This window comes from Haplochromis burtoni, unplaced genomic scaffold (assembly GCF_018398535.1).
Source record: "Haplochromis burtoni strain Fernald_Lab_line unplaced genomic scaffold, NCSU_Asbu1 Contig_37, whole genome shotgun sequence".
Taxonomy (NCBI): Eukaryota; Metazoa; Chordata; class Actinopteri; order Cichliformes; family Cichlidae; genus Haplochromis; species Haplochromis burtoni.
In genome coordinates this window covers 1,032,734-1,053,376 of record NW_024582398.1, presented here as the reverse complement: position 1 = coordinate 1,053,376, position 20,643 = coordinate 1,032,734, and the positions used below count along the sequence as shown (strand labels likewise).

At 40.5% G+C, this 20,643-nt stretch overlaps 1 protein-coding gene across 1 annotated transcript in view; it reads left to right on the top strand.

Moving 5' to 3' along the window:
• LOC102314531 (calcium-activated potassium channel subunit alpha-1) overlaps positions 1 to 20,643 on the top strand; it is a 98,577-nt gene that overhangs the window by 7,231 nt on the left and 70,703 nt on the right. Inside the window, 1 exon segment of the mRNA XM_042219730.1 lies at positions 9,226 to 9,369. Within this exon segment, the coding sequence (XP_042075664.1) occupies positions 9,226 to 9,369 (144 nt within the window).

Below are 20,643 nucleotides of genomic sequence, written 5' to 3'. Positions count from 1 at the left end.
ACTCTCAAGCAAATATACAATAATAAAACTGAAAACCCCAAACTAATTTCACCTAGCTAACCTTCAGTGGTGTACCAAGCGTAAAGGAACTTTAAACATAAAAATCACGAGCAGGCAGCAGACCAAAGATGCCATTCACTGCTGAACACTGAGGCTTAGCTCCACTCAGGACAACCATCAAACATAATAAACTAAGACAGCAAAGCAAAAATAAACACCTGCTTTAATAGAAGGGCAGTACAGCCACGCCACCTAGCTGAAACACACCTGCTAAAGAGTATTTGCTCAGTTCTAGTGAAATCCTAGAATCCTCAGTTCTAGTGAAAGTAAACCATCACTCATCTCACCAAAAACAACTAACAGAAACACACCTGTGTTTAGTCTCGCACGAAAACCCCATTTATGTTACCACCTGGCTCAAAAGCAGCAACATAGAGTGGAGACTGACAGTAGAGTCTGTAGAATTACCTAACTAGTTAGTTAGCTTAAAAAACAACCAAAAAAATGGTTGATAATTAAGCCTTGGCAACACCTACACTCTTGCCCTGCCACTGCAAGGTGGGTAGGGGTCACATAGGGGTGTAACACGATAGAACGAGAAATCAAAGGTTTAAACTGAGAAAATATACCACTTACATTTATACAATCGAAAGATTCAGAGAATCTGGATAAATGAACATTGGAAGCTCGTGATCTTTGGGATCTACGACAGCGTGGCTTTATTGCAGAAGAGTGCACTGAACTGGCCTGCCTGCACTCCAGACTTTTCAGCCGCTCAAAATATTCGGAGCATCATGAAATGAAAAATGCAACAAAGAAGATCCAGGTCTGTTGATCAGGTAGAATCCTGTCAGACAAGATCGGGGGATAAATCCATCGCTGCTCTCCTCAGCTCCCAGAACTTTTTTGAAATCAAAACTGCCATCAAATTCAAATGCAGCTTATATTTTTTCCTATATGGTCCATTTTCTCAGTTTAAACATTTGATATGGTTTCTATGTTATATTACAATTTGGGTTTATGGAATTTGTAACTTAGTAGTTTTTAATTTAGATTTAACACAGCATCCCAACATTTCCAGAACTCATTTTCTAATTGTATTCATTGTGAGGAAGAACATTGGTCTACACATAATCTTTCATTACCCCAACATATTTCAGGAAGGCTTTCTCTCTTGGTTCATTATTAACGTGATTGAAATGAATGTATGTTTAAATAATTTAGTCATTTTTTGGAGAAATCGTGTCCCCACCACATGTTCTATTCTAGTTTAATACTCTCACTTTGAGAAATGATCATGGTGCATCCTGAGAATAGGCCAGCCGTTTTGATTAATGACGTTCGGCGTCAGGAAGACTAGATTTAGGTGAGATAGTGAAACCTAAATTTGGAGGCTCTGACTACTGATCAAAGTGACAAAGAGGAGCTGTGCTCTCTGAGCTGCTGTAATGACTGCATGTGCTTTTCTGCTGCTATTAAAAATGGATCTAAGCTATTTTCGTTACATTAAAGTGAAGTCTAGTGAACGATTGTTTTCACCCTCTGGTGTTTGGATAGCCATAACGCTTAAAATATTGCACTTAGAATAGTAAACGTGGCATGGACTGTACATGTTAACGCTTGCTGTATCTGGGGGGTTTTTTTTCATGCAGGAAGGATTTAAATGTCAAAAACACTGCGCTTTAGTTTCTCATTGACGGTATCTTCCTGTGTGTGACCTTAAGATAAAGTCACTCATCTGACCCTTTTAAAGAATAATTGGACAGTCATGAATCGCAACTCCATAATCTTTGAACTCTGCTTTTAGTGTCATGCCGACGTGTTTTCAGCTTACATTTTTAGATTTGGTCATTAAACTGGTGGGGAATAGCAGCGTGATGCCAATTAAACCTACTTAACGGCTATCACTTTCCCCCACTGAAGCCTGCGCCACTTTATTCATTAAAGCAGAAAAGTGCGGTGTCAGAGAAATGCATTAAACGTTCACATAACTGTGCCATTATTCCAAACGGTTCTGGAAAGAAAACAAAAGTGATGCACCGTCCATCACTATTACTCACTTTCAGTACAGACACTTTGTTCCCCCTCAAAAAATTTGTATTGTATACAATGTGCTGTATATGAAAAGCATGATTTCAGTGATATCACGCTCTTCTTCTTTTGGCTGCTCCTTTAAGGGGTCGCCTGCATCTTACTCTACCTGTTGCATCGTCTGCTGTGACACCAAACCTCTGCATGTCATCCTTCACTACATCCATGAGTCTCTGTATTCTTCCTCTTTTCCTCCTGCCTGGCATCTTCACATTCACCATCCTTTGTCCAATATATCCAGTATCCCTTCCTCTGCACATGTCCAAAGGTCTCAGCCTTTCCTCTCTAACTTTGTCTCCAAACCGCATAACCTGAGCTGTCCCCCTGATGTACTCGTTTCTCTGATATACTCATTTCTAATCCTGTGACAAGCGATGAGGCAGGGTTAATCTTCTAAACCAAAATTCATGATACTTGAGTAGAGAGTTGAGTATGAAATGAGACAGGAATTCAAGACAAAAATTACATTTCTCCTGGTGGAGAACAGAGCTCTCTGAGTGATTTTCTTGTTTTCCTTTTTCTATTTCTTTCCTTTTTTGTATATGTGCTTGTTTCAAATAAAAAAAGTTAGAAATAAATATTTCCTTAAAATCTGAAAAATTGCAGGAGATCAGGAGACAAAGTTAAGCCTTCTTGCAAAGATTGGCCAGGAAATTCAGTATTCCCAAAATGTAAACGGATAAAATTTGTAATCATCTGTGAAACTTTACACTTCCAGTTTATAAAGCAAGCTGCATTAGCCTCGTGGTTAAATCAAGAGAAGGTCACTGAGCTGCATAGGGACATTTCTTTCCTCAGCCTTGTTGGCTCAGTTGCAAAGCCATTTTTACAGGCTGAACATTATTCTCCATAACAATATGCCGTTTTTGTGCAAAGAATTTTCCCTTTCATATACAGTTTATGGGAACACTCTGTGTAGATGTTTTAGTTGTTTTTATAGACAAATGACATGTTTAGACTTGGCCAATAAACGAGGCTCACGCTCTTAACGTTTAGTCAGACTGCCGTTAGCATTGATGATAGCTTGCATTTGCTGTGTCACATTTATTCATGTGCAGAGCTGCATTAACTTTTTTGCCAAGATGTCATATTGATGATGGGAGAGTCAGACCGTTACGTAAAGCATTAAACTGCACATCGCAGTGGTTCACAATGGGATTAAGGTCTGGACTCTGCGGTGGCCAATCCATGTGTGAAAATGGTGTCTCATACTCCCTGGAGCGCTCTTTGACAATTTGAGCCCAAAAAATCCTGGCATTGTCATCTTGTAATATGCCTGTGCCATCAGAGAAGCAAAAGGCATTGATGGGAAACCTGATCATTTAGTATGTTCATATAGACAGCTGACCTCCGTTTTGAGCACATAACATTGCTGAACCATAGAGCTGACTGATTGAAGCAACCTCAGATCATAACACTGCCTCCACACGCTCGTAGGGTAGGCATTAGGCATGGGCGCATCACTTTATCTGGCTCTCTTTTTACCCTGATACGCCCATCACTCTGGAACAAAGTAAATTTGGACCACACGACTTATTTTTCATTGCTACGAGTCCAATTTTTATACTTACAATTAAGTTGAAGTGTTTCTTTTAATCCAGTTAGGCTCACTGATAAATGGTTTTCTGAAGGCTACACAGCTGTTTAGTCCACATTGCTTGTGAGATGATGGCTCACCACTATCGTTCCAGTATGTCTGCGAAGGTTCTCAGTCATCCAGGTCATCGAAGTCTAAGGAGCTTGGAAAAGAAAAGCGTCTGGACTTCTTTAAGTTTCCTTAAAGACGTTTCACCTCTCATCCAAGAGGCTTTTTCAGTTCTAAGAGCAATTGGTGGAGAGTCCCAGATTTTAAGCCCTATGGGAATGCCCCCAAGAGGGTCATGGACCCCCTATTGAGCCTCTACCTAATCACACAAGCCAAGGAACGGGTGTGGGTCATAATCAGCCAAGGTTTCAGGTAAACTCACTGAGCCCACTATCCTTCCAGGTTTTAATAATTAGCATATTGGAGAGTTCTAACCAAATTTTTAGCTTTAGAAGTCTCTTTAGTTGTTTTCTTTGCTTGATGCAGGCCAATAGTTCGACTCTTCTAAAAGGGAAGCCATTGGGTGACAGTGGGTTGTCTTCCAACATGGAATCATGCAGTGATTATCCAATGCAAAGTTCTTATCTCTTTGATTAGTTAAATCCAGGTAGTAACGTTTTTAGCCAGTAAGCATATGTTTCATATATTTACATACACTTACACTTAGATATACTTAAACATGACTGTTGCTAACTGGGAAGCTAGGATGCTGTTTTACAATATTAATGAGCTACTTGTACTATCAGTTGTTGTGGCTTGGAGGTAAAGTATCTGAAGATAAGTAAACTGTGTGGCAGACTAAAGTAATAATTCCTTTAAATAACTACCATTTCTATAAATAATTCTTATTTCGCGCCACATTAAACTTTAGACTGTGATGTGACACATTGTGTTTCATACATCCTAGAGACTCATAGCTATTGTGACCCTTGGTAATCCTTGGTGCTTACAGCTTGCGTCCAATCAAAGTCAGCCTTTAACTCTGACAAAACCAATAAAATCTATACCTATTCCAGAGTTTTCATTTAAACTAATAAATCACAGGTTGCAGTCAGGGATACCTGGGTGTTTTAGCATTTCCTAGCCAAACAATTTAGACTACACCCCATTTTTCAGTTTACTGCCATGGCCTTAGATCTCCATAGCTTTGTTGCTTAACACTTTACTGTAACACTAATTGAAGAGGCTGCTGACTGACAAGTGAAACAGCTTTTTCTTTTCCCTTTCAGTCCCTTACCCAAGTCTTATCCACTCACCGTGATCTCCTTAAGGCGATTCAGAAGTGAGATTCAACTTAAATTCCCCTAAAGTCTCTGTATCAAGACCAATCTGATAAGATTTTTTTTTAAATAAATGATGTAACCTTGGAAAGTGTTGGAAGCTTGGCTTACAATGCAAGACCCTGCTGCAGAAGCGCCTCTGTAAGAAACGGTCCACAGATAGAGCAGAATGAGACTCTGTATCTGTATGAAAACAGCTGATACCTGTTGGCTGAAATTTCTAAACTGGAGTTTCACAGAATTGGTTGCTGGCTGCATTAGCTGCTAAGTGAAGTGGACATGTTGTTGTGGCGTTATCAGGTTAGCTGCAGGGCTCTGGACAGGCTGCAGGAAGTCTAACATGGGCTGACGGCGGTTTAATGGCTGTGTACATGATTGAATTTCTTTGTTGAGCAAACTATTCAGTTACGATAAGAAGGATGATTGAAATGTGTGATCTGAATATAGGCAGAAATTATGTAAACTGTACACGTTAACAAAATTAATACACTGCAGATGTTTGAAGTATCAGTACTTGACTTTTTGGTTATTTTTTTATGACTTAACTTGCTTGAGATTTATTTCTAGGGGCACTTGTGCTACTTATTTCTCCCTTTTCCTCAGTATCTCACAGTTACGTGGGCCCAATGACACCTCCTATACCAGGAACTATCACATAGGCTGTTTTCACTTCTTTAGTAGGTGTTCATAACAGAAAACAGTGATTTACTAATGAATTGCCATTTAAAATGAAAAAAAAAAAGTATATTAAATGTTTATAGTGACTGTTTTTACAAAAATAAATGCTTTGTTACTTTGATGACCGCCACAGATTTCAATGTGAAGGACAGGGCCAGTTGTAGTGCTGCACGATTTTGCATAAAATGAGAATCACGATTTTTTTGGCTTAGAATTGAGATCACGATTCTCTCACGATTTTCTTTTCCAGTATAAATATTTATTGCACTTATTAACTGGTTTAATAACTTTAACTTTAACTTTAATTAGTTGCCTTGTGAAGTTATTCTCTAAGCTAAGTTGTACACAAGTACAGGATGTCATTTTAGAGTTGTTCAGGGGGTTGGGAATCGCATCTGTAACCGGAAGGTCGCCGGTTCGATCCCGGGGCTCTCTGTCCTAGTCGTTGTGTCCTTGGGCAAGACACTTTACCCTCAAGACACTTTACCTACCGCCTACTGGTGTTGGCCAGAGGGGCCGATGGCGCGATATGGCAGCCTCGCTTCTGTCAGTCTGCCCCAGGGCAGCTGTGGCTACAACTGTAGCTGCCTCCACCAGTGTTGAATGTGAGAGTGAATGAATAGTGGTATTGTAAAGCGCTTTGGGTGCCTTGAAAAGCGCTATATAAATCCAATCCATTATTATTATTATTATAACTGCACATCAACTTCGTAACAGTTGAGACTGAACATAAAAACAATAAATAAACATAAAAACAACAAATGTCTCACGTTTTGTTGTTGCCGCAAAATGTTGTACTGCTTGAAATTCCGTCTCCACCGTTGCTCGACGACTGCGTGTATAGAGCAGGTAGTGCAACAATAGAAAAATAGTTGCGGGACGGCACTGTGTAGCGTTTGTCTAGGGTGTTGATCATTTTCCTAAATCCCTCGTTTTGCACAGTGTTGATGGGAGCCATATCTTTGGTCAGGTGATAAGTGATAGCCTCCGTAATTTCTTTGTGCCTGCGGGAGTTCGACGGGTATAGGGAAGCGCTGTATAAGGTTCCCGTTATTGATGTTTGGGTGGTTGACCGGGACGGATTTTCTCCTGTCACTTTCTCGTCATCCCTGACGTGCTCTCCGTTGTTTTTTCCCTGCTAATTTTAGCATCACACGGCACAGCTTCTGTATCACGTGGTATAAGGCTCCGCCCTTGTCATTTGTTGAGCAGGAAGAGTGAGCGCTTGTTTTCATGCAGATTACGTCCCGGATCAAAATGCGGTACAATCGTCGTCGTTTTTTTTTTTTTTTTTTTTTTTTTTAAATCGTTGTCATTTGGAAATGAGATCGCACATAAGTATGAATCGAGATCGCGATTTTCTAACGATTAATCGTGCAGCCCTAGCCAGTTGTATCATCTCCTGCAAGAATTGCCTGCGTATATGCTGAAGACCTCCAATTTATTCTGTTAAAGGATAAGTCAGGGTAACTCACTCTTTTACATTTTCAATCAATCCAAACAAAAGACAAACAACAAAGCCTAAATGATTCTTGATTAATATCCTACCCTCTCTGCGACACTGACTCACGATGACTGAATTCTAAGGACGTAAATCTTTAACGAGCATAATAAAGCGCAAGTTTTTAAAAAGGCCTCAGTAATTGCAGCTGGGGTTTTATCCCCAGGCAACATTACTCAAATTGAATTTACAGAATGGCTGTTTGGGACTATTTCCAATCGTTGATTAATATACATCCGTGCTCCGCTGAGTATTTATGGCAGCAGTGCAGTGGTGATCATAACGGTGGCGGGGTGTGCACCTACTTGTCGTGCGCCTCGTTTTCTGTGTTACTGGACCACCAGTGAAGCTTGACGTCAGGAAGGTACACAGCATACTTGTTAATGGAATGAGCTCATTGTTAGTTTTGGTCTTTACTCGGGATTTGTGGCCAATTTAAAAAATGTCAGTGGATTTTATCCCCTGAAGAGACATGCCTCATCAGTACGCTGAGCAGGGACTTTGTGGTTTATTTTTAGTCAAATGCTTGAGTCATAAGGTGTGATTTGAAAACTCTTATTAAAAAAAAAAAGGCCCTTAATGAGGTAGTCATTTGTTGATTTGAGAAGTGTGCAGCTCTAAGCTGATACATGTAGAGTATTAATGATTGGCTTTAACCATTTAATTACTTATTTTTATCCACATACCTCAAACCTAGAGACTCTGCTGCTCATAACAATATATTTTTCGTTCTCTTTTTCTCTTTTTAAGATTATGTGAATCTTAAATAATAGCAGACAGTTTCCACTTAGTTTTTTAACTGTAATGTAAAAATGTCGTGCCCATTTGCCCACAAGAAAAATGAATAGTTAACTCTCCTCAACTCCCGTACATGCGCGGCATCAGCAAATTGAATTTGATGAGAACAGCTGAAGGGAACGGGCCTCAGAGAGTGCGATGTGTGACACCATTAAGGTGGAAGAGGAGTAGGATGTCATGAGGTAAAGAGTCTGAGCTGTGTTGGCCTCAGGGCTGTGGGGTGTTTCATCAGGGAGCATGGCTAACCTCTGCATCCTGTCTCGATTTCCTGCTCTGTGAATCATGCCAGTCCCAGCAGACAAACAGACAGATGGACAGGCAGGCAGAAAGACAGACAGGCAGGCAGGCAGGCAGGCAGGCAGGCAGCCCACTCAGTGAAGCAGAAACACCAGGAGCTCAGTGGCTGCCATGGATACACTCCTGGAGTCTCTTTACTGCTGTCTGTGTATGTTTACTGTATGCATGTGTGCTTAGCTTTGTTCTGAAGGCCTCGCACCTTGTCCCTAGATTAGAAATGATGTATTTTACTTTTTGTAACCAAATTCTGTTAATAAATTTCAGGGCTCTGTGTAGGTGGTAAGAGTTAATGTTAACATAATATCTAATGTTATCCTATTAATAATCAGTGTATATTGTAAAAACTTGCCATCACAACACACGATGCATTGGTGTGGTTTGGTTTCCATAGAGGCTTCTTCCTGTTAAAAATGAGTTTTTCCTTCCTACTGTTGCCAAGTGCTTGCTCCTGTGAGGTCATCTGATTGTTGGGGTTTTCTCTGTGCTTTTGTATTATTTATTTATTTATTTTTTTTTACAGATTTTACAGTTAATCTAATTAATGGCAGCAGCTAGAAATTGTATATCAAAGTTGGATGTAGCCTCCTGGTATTTTAAAGCCCAGCAGGATGTGACCCCTCTAGTTGCAAAAAGTTTGATTTTACAAGTGTAAGAAAAATAACTTCTCAGCTGATTTACTGGCTCTGTAAATCTAATCACTGGATTCTTTCTTCTCAACTCAAACAGCATAAGTTAATATGCAAATTATTGTCACAATTATTGTAAAATAAACAGCAGGGTATGCTTAAATGTGTGGCTACCTTATGAGCACGCAGTGTCCTTGGTTTTCCATTGACATATATGTGTTTTCTTTTCCTGATTGACACCCAAAAGAGTCCAAAGCTACACTTGTTATAGGTCAGAGCATTGACCTACAGGGCTCAAGGGCTCAATTACTGTATTGCAACAATTGATAACCAATACTGGGGTTTGTTTTTGTCTTTTTATTTCTTCAGGAGGTCCATCGGATCACCACAGGCGATGGTATTAAACGCACAGACAAGGATGATGCCGCGGCCAGCGAGGTGGGCTGGATGACCTCGGTCAAAGATTGGGCCGGAGTCATGATATCTGCTCAGACGCTGACAGGAAGAGTCCTGGTAAGCTCATTCTCAGCCATCATCCTTTGTTCAGTTTTTGATTGACATCTTCAGCTACTTAGGCTTACACGTAGCAGGCCGCTGGTTAAGATGTCGGTGAGATGAAGCGTGACAGCCCATCATAATCATTCCCAGACTTACTGATGACAGCAATTCACTTGGTTGAGCTCCCTTGTAGTATTTTTGTCTTGTGAAAAACATTTGTTATTATAGGACAAGCCAGAGGAGCCTGCGTCAGACCAGGCACAAACTGGGCATGTGTGAATATTCCTTGCTTTTATTTTTGCTTGTCAAACCCATAAACGTATCATTGGGTGTATCTCCTGGTAGGTTTTCTCTCAGACAGTGAGGCTTACACATCCAAACAAAGCCTGGGCAACAAAGCAGAGAGATTTAAGGCATGTATTAAGGTCATACACCCCATAATAACCTCGGACAGCAGAGAGAAACAGATGCCAAAGAAAGGAAGGAGGGAGGGACATGTGCAATTTTACAATAGCTTTTGGTCATGCAATGGTGCCTGGTGTGTCTGCTCACAGGGTTAGATGGAGAACACATCCCTTAAACACCTGTTATCATCTTGTGTACTGAACTATGTTGCCACACAATATCCAATCAGGGATATTTTTGCTGTGGTGTTTTTTATAGGTTTATTCTTATTATTTCTCAACACTGTATAATGATTTGGCTGTAAATGTTCAGCATTTAAAGTACTGCGACTGTGGAGTGATGAAATGAGATGATATGAGTGGGAGCACTGTGCCAGAGCCTGACGCAGTGCTTCGGGCTTGATCCCACTTTCAACTACCCCCTTAAATGCGATGCAGCATCTCCAGTTGGCTCGACGTGTGGAGGTTGTTAATCTTGAACGCCGGGCGAGCTGTACACTAAACTGTTATGTGGAATATTAATGATCCGCCTAGTTCATATTTGTGGGCTAAAACTAAACTGCTGATCATGTTGGAAGGCTAAGAAGATGGAATACATCTTTATTTGGACACTTATCTGAAGTTGTTCACTTATTCACAAATATTTCAGTTGATTCAGAACACTTTGTCGAGTCTTTTTGTTTTAAAGTGTGCTTCAAATGTGTCGTGCTTACAAGAAAATGTTCCTTTAAATCTAAATAAAAATATAGACCCTGGATTTGAGTTGATGTACACGCCCATCAAGTGGCAACATCTGGAAAAAGATGCTAAATCAGAAGAACCCAAGAAGAACTACTTAGAATTGAGACTTGAGGCTGGGTCCACAAGCAAGTCATTCCTATAGACTCCCATGTTCAAATATACGGCTACAGCCTTGAAATTACCTCCCTCCCTCTTACAAATCACCTGTTTATAATTGTTTAAGACGTAAATGCCTGCAATATTAGTGGTGTCAAAATGGGACTTCACGAACAAGTGGATGATGTCACGGTGGCTTTATCCCTCTTTTACATACAGTCTGTGTGAGTGTGTGACAGCTGATAAAATCACGTTTTTTTGCTCCCGGCTGGAGCAACAAGGGGCACATTTTGTTCATCTTCCGTCAAACATTATGAAACTCAAATTGTCCCCAGAGTGGACCGAGTGCAGAGACTAGTGGTGGTGTATGTTGACAGCAGCATTTTGCTAACAACATCTCCCCGTTCTCTGTTTCCTTGTTTTTCACTTTAAAACACCAACGCTTCCCTCTGCTTGTGTGTGTGTGTGTGTGTGTGTGTGTACAGCTCAAGTGCTCTGTCTCAATGATGGCTTGACACAACTGTTTAGCAAGTGCTCGTCTGTAACCATGGCAACTGCAGCTTACCTAAACAGGGCAGATGTGTGTTTTCTATTTCAGCCTTTTCAGGGAGCGCATTAAAGCTTATTTCCAGGCCATCTGAGAGCAGTTTTACTGGGGAGTAAGAGCAAGGAATAGCTTAAATAAAAGTGAGTGCTTCTGTGTATTTATTTGTCGTATAAAGATCCTACATTTACATGTATCTTGAGCTGCTATTTCCAGCTGTTTTCTATTTGCAGTCTTGTTTAATAAAAGCCAGCAAAGAGTAAATCTGCCAATTTCAAACGTGAACCTCTCCAAAAAAATCAATCAATCAATCAATCAATCAATCAATTAGTGGTTGTGCATATGAATCCAAATGAACAATCCAGTTTGCTGTTCCTAATTAAACCTGACTACATTATTAAGTGTAAATGTGGCTGAAGTTGAAGTGGATAAATTGAGACAGTTGAGGCATGGATTATGCAAAAAAGAAGGCTCAGCTGCAGGATGCCTGCAGTGTTTTGCAATTTTAATTTAACTTTCTGAATCTCAGTTTAGCAGATTGATACCTGCTGCTTGAAGATTCAGTTGCTCGTGCCGTATAGCTCTCCAAAGCCTTTTTATAAAATGTACAGAAGAAGAACTAAAAGACAAATAAACAATCCAAAAAATTAAAAACATGGACACGAAAATACACAAACATGCGGACCACAAGTTAAAAGTTAAAAGACCAAAAAATTGATCGCTGAATTATATTTGATAAGCCCAAGGCCAAAAAAATAAACACATAAATCATACATGAGGGCTTCTGTTCAATTAGCTCTACAGTACAAACACAGAGTATGTCAGAGCACAAAGGTTACAAAGCTGGTTAATGTTTAAAGTACATGACAAGACATTTGGTTTTCTGAGTGACTGAGTTTGATGGTTGTGGCTTTTTTTCCTCACGATCTATAATCGGGCATTTCAACTAAGGGGCCTTGACATCTGTAGCATGACACATTTTAGGTAAATGTAACAGATTACACAGAGGAGACGAGATCACTGTAGACTTAGCTGAATGTTTACCTCTGACTGTGACTGTTGAGTGACAGACAGGTGCAAGCTGCCCTGCGGAAGCTGAGGAAGCCCAGTGTTCATTTGCCCAACTGGCCTCAGCAGATTGTAAAAGATCAAACCTTGCCATTAGGGTTGTTTGATTAGCAGAGAGGACACTTCCTGGTGACCTTTAAGTCTGTAAAGTTTTTTCTGCAGGAGATCTAGTCTCTGATCTTTAAGCGCTTTAAGGTGAACTCTCTTGTTTAGTTTTCAAAATTCAGGTCAGCAAACATGTATGTAAAGCTGTGGGTTTCTTCTAGATTGGATCCCATCTGTCAGTTTATTTTTATTGCATTTTCCCTCACCATATCCATTTTTGCATCACACAAGACCACCCTCCCTATTCATGATAAATGTCATCACGTTGCTGCTTGCAAACGTCAAAACAAACGCCCCTTGGGGCCTGAACAGTTGGCTGCAGTTTATACTTATACCAAAGAAAACCCCAAAAAAGATAAAGAAGCAGGTTATGGATGTATTTCTTATTTGTATTTCCCTTGAGACTACAATTTTCAAGAAAGTTCAGATAGAAAGTATGTACCACAGCCAGGCCCAAGTTTGTGTATTCTGAAGGAAAATCTGATTTCTCTTAAATGACAGGACCCTGCTGAGTGACATTTAGCCCATGTGTGTTTGCCTCTAGAAGTCCACAGGGGGGGCTTGGATGTCACAAAGCTATTATTCTGGCCAGAGAAAGGTTTTCTATTATTGGACGCCCAAAAATGACCTCTGGTGCTTTTAAGTTTTCAATCTTTGCGCTTTAACCTCAGTCACAGGTTGAACAGAGTCGAAGGCATTTAAGTTAGACTTGAATGAATTCTCTGACTATAAAGTACTGCAGGTAAACACCAGCTGTTTTTGTTTATTTATAACTCCTTTTTTTGGAAAAGTTTCTTACATACAGTAGCTACAAGTCTGTTTGGCATGCCATATGTTGTTACAGTCCAATAAGCTGAGCTGCCAAGACATACCAACATTTGGCATGTGAGTACTACTCTACTTCTTGCACATTTTAAAAAAAAACCAAAACACACACACAGACAAACCACACTCGACTCGTGCATTTTAAAACTCTTTAAACAGTCATTATTGGAAGTCCTCTTTGAGTTTAGCATATTTTTCGTTTTCGTGAGCATGCCTGTGCTCTGTTGACAAAGGGTGGAACTTGGTGAGCTAAGAGGTGAGTGGGAGAGACCGATGGGGGTAGTAGCTATACTCAAGTGTGCTGGCATAGACTGCGCAGTATGTAAAAGATTTCCATGGCTAAAAAGGGAAGCCAGTGTGAAAACTTCTTTCTGTCACCCAGCAGGGGGCAACCCCTTCGCAAAACACATCTGGTTAAAAGACTTTTCTAATGATATAATGGGCTCAATCACTAGTTTCAGGTTTTATTCAATACAACATATTCACTTTGTAAATTACTGCTCCTATTAGTGTCAGTTACTGTCCACATTACTAATAAACCGAAAGTATGGCTTTTGGTATGATTGGCAAGTAGCTAGCATATGTATGCGCAGTATCACTGGGTTCCTCAGTCAGCTCCACCCCTCTCGGATACCTAAGTTGTGGCTGGCAAGCGGAAGTGTATGATGGCCAATTTTTTTCCCATCTTAAACCTCTACAAGTTAAGCCGTGAGCAAAAGGTGCTAGCTTCAGCTAGGTCACTTCTAATTTTAACATCACCAGCTGTCAGACAAAAAGTTCTCACAATTTGGAGTCGTCTAGGTTTTCTGGGGTCAGCGTGTGTGTAGAGGAAGTCATATTGGGTGACAGGGTGAAAGAGTTATTTTCTGGCTCGACCGCTAGATTTGATATCGCAACCGCAAGGGGAGAAAGCAGCACTGAACGAAATTACAGGTGGGCCAGAAGGGCATTTTCATCAGGCGGACACTTACCTCCTCCTCCTCTGAGAGGGTCGTGAGCTGCAGCAATTGAGCCGCTACATGGAAAAGCTTTTTGTCTGATGAGAGTTAAAAAGGGGAAAGAGAGAGAGAGAGAAAGACTAAACACTTTCATGTGGACTTGCTCTTTTCTCTCATTGCCGATTATGGTGCCGCTCCAGCAGAAATATTCAGAGTGCCTTTCAGAAGTCATGGGCGCGCTTATCCTTTACTTGACTGAGAATTCATTGTTAGCGCTGATTTATTGTTACACATTTTCCACGGCTCAGCACGAAAGGAGTCAGCATTCACTCTTCGTGCCCTTTTCTTGACATTCCAAGTTGACTCTCGGCTTTAGGTTAGGATGTTGGTATCGTTGTATGTAACAGATATTCTTTCAACACGCCCATGGCCTTGTAGCAAAGACAGGACGCTGTTTGCCACCTGTGGACTCTGGTGCCAACGGGATCATGTGTGACTTTCACCGCACCCAGTACAACAGAGTGAACAACGTGGCAGCGTCACTCGGCTCTCTGCCCGTCTCTAAGCCTGCCGCTATTTTCGGGTGACAGCAGCTGCCAGGCCCGTTTTGTCAGGCCCCTACAGAAGGAAACAATGCCATGTGAGACTGAAGTTATTTTGTTTCATTCCTAGTTAAAACCAAGAACATCTTGGTAAGTCATTATTGTATATAAATGAAGTCAAACTAACACGCCACACTATGCACTAGTACCATCTTGATTCGAGTAAAATCTTTTTTTTTTTTTAAAGAATTTCCTAGAAATTATGGACTAAACTCTTGCACACACAAACATAATTGGGTACACCTTGCTAGTCCTCGGTTGGACCTTTTATCGCCTTCAGAACTGCTTCTGTTATTTGTGGCATACATTCAACAAGCTGCTGGAAACATTCCTCAGAGATCTTGGTCCATATTGACACGATACCATCACACAGATGCTGCAGATTTGTTGGCTGCACATCCATGATGTGACTCTCCTGTTCCACCACATCCCAAAGATGCTGTGTTTGATTGAGATCTGGCAACTGTGGAGGTCATTTGGTATATAAAGGTGTTCTCAAGAATACAGTTTGATATTATTTGATGTTTGTAATATGGTACATTATCCTGCTTTAAGTAGACATGAGAAGATGGATACACTGTGTTCATAAAGGGTCAACAACAATACTGTGGTAGACTTTGCCTAAGGATCTCAACGTGTGCTAATGATCCCCTACGCCATTACACCACAACAGCTTGCCTGAACCTTTGATACAAGGCAGGATGGATCCATGCTTTCATGTTCGCACCAGATTCTGATTCGAATGGACCAGCAGAATTCAACACTCATCAGACTGGGCCATGTTTTTCCAGTCTTCTGTTATGCCGGTTGGGTTACCCTCTGCAAATTGTATCCTTAGTTTCCTGTTTCTAGCTCTCAGGTGTATTCTGCTGCTGTAGTCTATCTCATGTTTTGCATTCAGAGATGCTCTTCCACATAGGTTGGTTTGATTTACTGTTGCTTTCCTATCAGGTCGAAGCAGTCTTACCATTTTCCTCTGACCTCTGACATCAATAAGCCATGTTTACAAAGACTCACTGCTTACTTGATATTTTCTGTTATTCCTTTGTTGTTTCTTTCTGGCCGTTCTCTGCTCGGAAATAGTCAGACCAACCAGTCTGAAACCAACAATCATGCCACATTCAAAGTCCTGTAAATCACCTTTTTTCGATGTTCTCATTATCGTTTTGAACATCAGCAGGTCATCTTGACCATGTCTACATACTTAAATGCATTAAATTACTTCCATGTCTTCTCACATAGCAGAAATCAAACCCTGTCATTGCTGATATTTTTGGATTGCTTCAGATTAAAACAAACACAAAAAAGCAGTGAATCTCCTGTGTTCTGTATTCAAACACTGACTATGGAATATTAGCTACATTTATGCAGGTTACGAATTTGCTCTGGGTGGTGTTTTGAGTGTCTGTGTAGATAATAATGTCATTAATATTTGCCTTCAGTGCAGCACACAGACAGATCTGAGTGGTCCTTAGACATGCTTAGTTGAGGTCATCTTGACCTGTGGCCATCTGTGCTTGCAGAGTCTACAGATTGAGAGTTGCTTGATCCTTAACCCTCTGCGATCGTGAGGCCAAATTCTTGCAGCAATCACACCATTAGTTTTGGGCACCAGCAAGTATCAGGTGTGATAATTACCATTCCTCCAGGGGGTGGGGGGGTGGTGCAAGCGTTTCTAATTTGGAACCTGTCTATGTTTGGGCACCACATTTTCAGCAGGCTCTCATTAGGCACAAACAATCAGTCAAGTATAATGAGTTTAGTGAAGTGGCGTGGTATTTAAAATAGTCGAGAAGGGTTTTATGATAACATTCTTCCCCCCAATCCCTAGAATCCATTCAGCGAGCGGTTTCATGATGAGAAATTCTCAATTTGGCCAGCAGATTCCATTAAAAGTCATTAGCTACACAATGACTAAGCAGCTGCTTGTTGAGCTCACTACGTCTCCATCACTAATCACAGTCCTCTCTTTCCTGTCTCTGGAAAGCCAGGTGTAAAAGAGGCATGAAACTCTTGATTGATACTTCAAGTAGTTTTTCCCTCGGCGAGTTCAGTTTAATTTACTACCGTGGCCACTTAAAGAAAATGAGTTACCTACTGATCGTACAACATGTTAGAACTTTAAATGTTCACTTTAAGATCAGCTCCTCCAACCTTTAAAACACAGGACTGCTGCAGTTATTGTATGTCCAGCCTTTCGGCTGCAGCACAGGCCATGATTTACATTTTAACACGTGAGAGGAATTTTCTCAGTGAGGACCCCTCCTCTCTGAAGTGCTGCCTGAAAGTTGAGTCATCACTTGTGCTCAGCAGCAAGATTTTTTTTCTCTTACACCCACAGCAGCAAAGACTACTTGGTTATTCTTTTTTTTTTTTCCTCGTTGTCATTTTCTCACACTTTTAAAGCAACAAACTAATATTTCAGCTGAGACAGACAGCAAGAAGCTGGGAGGGGGGGAGATACATCCATCCACGCCTACCCTAAGCTCTTTACGCCTCACTGTGAGAGTGGTTGGGCTGCTTCCAGGATGGCTTAAATCATGGCTAAGCCACTGTGGGATTTGGGGTTCCACGCTGCATGTTTTGATTGTGGGTATTTAATATCTGAATAATGGTGCAAAAATCTCTTATTCATTACAGGACAGAACATGCCGTTTCTGTCTAACAGGAGCAGATCAATTTTTTGTCACATCAGAGAATCATGAAATGCAAAATAAGTGCAAATAGATGAGCAGGATGGCAGAGGGAGATGTTCCCGAGTGGCTTGACCCAAAATGCTCAAGGATGGAAGCATTGTTTTCAAAGCTCAGAAAGGACATTGTCAGTGTGCTCAGATCAGATGCACTCCCTATATACAGGGACCAGTGTCAGGCAAACAGAGGATCAGGTTTCACACCGCTGGTAGTTACAGGGCAATGTATACAACACGAAACACAAACTGAGCACTTGTGTGTAGCTGCCAAGGGTTTAGGAGAAGATCCAGTTTCTATGTGCTTTAACCTCCATGATTATTTTAACATCTGTGCAATACAGCAGTGGGTAGAAGCCAAAAAACTGAGCTACTGCCTTATAGCTTCAAGGATGCTATGACCTATATTCTTTAATCTCTGCTGGGAAACACATGCCACTTCTAAAACTACTACTTTTGCTGTTTTTACTGTAGTCTTGCCAACATCACCAATCCTGCAAACATAATACAGATTGTCTGTTTACAGATTTAGAAACAAAGTGCTTCATGAGATGGAATAAAAGTGAAATTGTGTTGAGGAAACGGCAAACAATATATTTAATTAATTAAAATTAAAATGTGATGATTAAACTAAAAAGTAAAAAAATAAATGCAATAGTAGGAGATGAGGAATTATCAGTAACCCCCAGGGCTGGAAGATTTGGCCCAAAACTGAACTTCCCCCAAAAGCTTCTTGAGATAAACTCCAGTCAGTCCCCCAGAGGCTGCTTGTTAAACTGTCCAATTTTAGAGTAAAGATGTTTGTTTTGAGAATGAATTAAAAAAACTGTGCGGTGGATGGATTTTTATATAATTCACTCATTTAATTGTATTTCGGGCTAAATTTACATATTAGTTAAATTATTACTACAGCCTGAATGATACACGACTTTTAAGCCCGATACTGATATCGGGTGTTTTTAAAAATCCGATATTCTGATCTATCAGTCGATATTTTTGTTTCACGTGAAACGTAAACAGAGTACTCTAACATTTGTTATGTGTAGTGATTTATTTACTCAGATGTGGTCTGCCTGACTCTGGTCAGATCAGCTGGTTGATCTTCAAAGCACATTTGTTGATGACAGTGAAGTTGCAGAAGGCCCTCTGGTGGACAAACAATACCACCTCAACACTCGCAGCATCACTGAAGCGTGTTTATCCGCTATTAATTTTCATCAGTCATCATAAATGCAGGTCTGCTCACACATAATAAATATGAGCTTGCTAAGATTATGTGATAACTTTACGTTCATTTCTTGCTCCAAAAAACACAAACATGACAACGCCCATAATTCTAACTTTAAAATGACAGTGCAGAAACTAATGTCACAGTCTCCATGTTTAGATACCTTGAACCTTGAACCTTGAGATACACTCTGTGGTGTTTAATCATTAAAAAAATAACATGCCACCTATTTATAATAAAATTACTTATTAAATGTAATAATGGCTCTTCTCCCTCTTTTCCTTCAATAACTGCTAAACGTTGCTTCTGTTTTTTTAATTAATGATTGATTAGTTTAGAACATTTTACAAGTTCTCTTAAATAACTGTAACTCTGTTACTGTTTCTGTTCGAGGCAAAATTCTTTTTTTTCTTCAGAAAGACAAGAAGACAAGCTTTACTATGATATTCAAAGTATAATATCCAATGTGAAGAGATTCAGAAGGTGCAAGCAAAACTGGGAAACACTAAGTTATAGCAAATGTAAAAATCTTTCTCTGTGTTACAAGAAAAACATTCACATTCAAAGCATTTAAAAATATTTTCTACTAGTTATTTATAGTAGGTCCTAGATGATTATTACAGTGTTAAATTCCAGAAGAAAATCAGGATCACATTTTGTTTATTGAACTTGATGGAAATCAGATGAGCTGCAAAATTACAGCAGTGGATTGAGAAGTAGCAACATTTTATATTTCTGAGACAGATTTGAACGCAAATGTGTACCTCTGGGGAAAAAAAGTAAATATTCTCTCTTAGAAAAATGTTACTTGAATCCTGACTGAAGGATGATTTTCGAGAGAAATAAAGCACTTAAAATGTTTGGGAAAGTAACTTGGGTTGTGGCCTTCAAGTATCTTTTGTAACCTTTCATGTTGTTGGTGATTTTTTTCAGTGGGAGGCTAGAAAAATGTTTTATCAACACAGGTATTTCAACAATATTTGGTGCCATGAATTTTTCATTCAAAGAGAAAATGGTTACTTATCACGAATTTCGCACAGTGTATGAAGAGTTTAAAGGTGATCTAAAAGATCAATTTTTATCCACTCATTTTAAGTGCAACACTATTCCCCAGGAGAACTCTGTGATTCCCTGCTTTCATGGATTACCGCACGTCTCTATACTTGCGCTGCTGCTGCTGGACATCTACATTTAGTTTTTAAAACATAACCAACGCATTTCACAGCACAGCAGGCATGTTCTTGACCCATTACACCTGACTGAGGAGCCTTAAAATTTCTATTTCTTAATACACTCTAATAATACACTCACAAACCATCCATATATCCATTTTCTGCTGCTTATCTGGGCATGGGTCACAGAGGGAGCAGTCTAAGTACTCCTAACTCCTCTCACCCCAGAGACCTCCTCCAGCTTATTCGGGGGGGACACTGAGACATTCCTAAACCAGCCGAGAGATATAATCTCTCCACCGATTCCTGGGTCTACTGCTGGACCTACTCCTGGTAGGACATGCCCAGAATACCTAACCTAGGATGTGTCCAGGAGGCATCCTAGTCAGATGGCCAAACTACCTGTCTCCTTTTGACGTGGAGGAGCAGCAGTTTTACTCCCAGTCCCTCTCGAATAACCGAGCCCCTCACCCTGTCTCTAAGGGAGAGCCCAGCTGCTCTTCGAAGGAGCAGCTCTTTTTGCTACTTGTGTCCATAGCCTCACTCTTTTAGTCGGTACCCAAAGCTCGTGACCATATTTGGTTAGAGTAGGAACGTACATTGATCGTTAAATCGACAGCTTCACTTTTATGCTCAGCTCTAATTTCGATACAACAGAGAGCTGAGCATAAAAGTACCACTCTCCCCTCACTCGTTAACAAGACCCCAAGACACTTGAACTCCTCCACTTGGGGCAGTAACTCGTCCCTGACCAACAGTGGGCAGTCCACCCTTTCCAGCTAGCAACCATGGTCTCGGACTTGGAGGTGCTAATTCTCATTCCCACCGCTTCACACTTGGCTGAAAGATGAAATCCTGAGACCACTAAAGCGGAGAC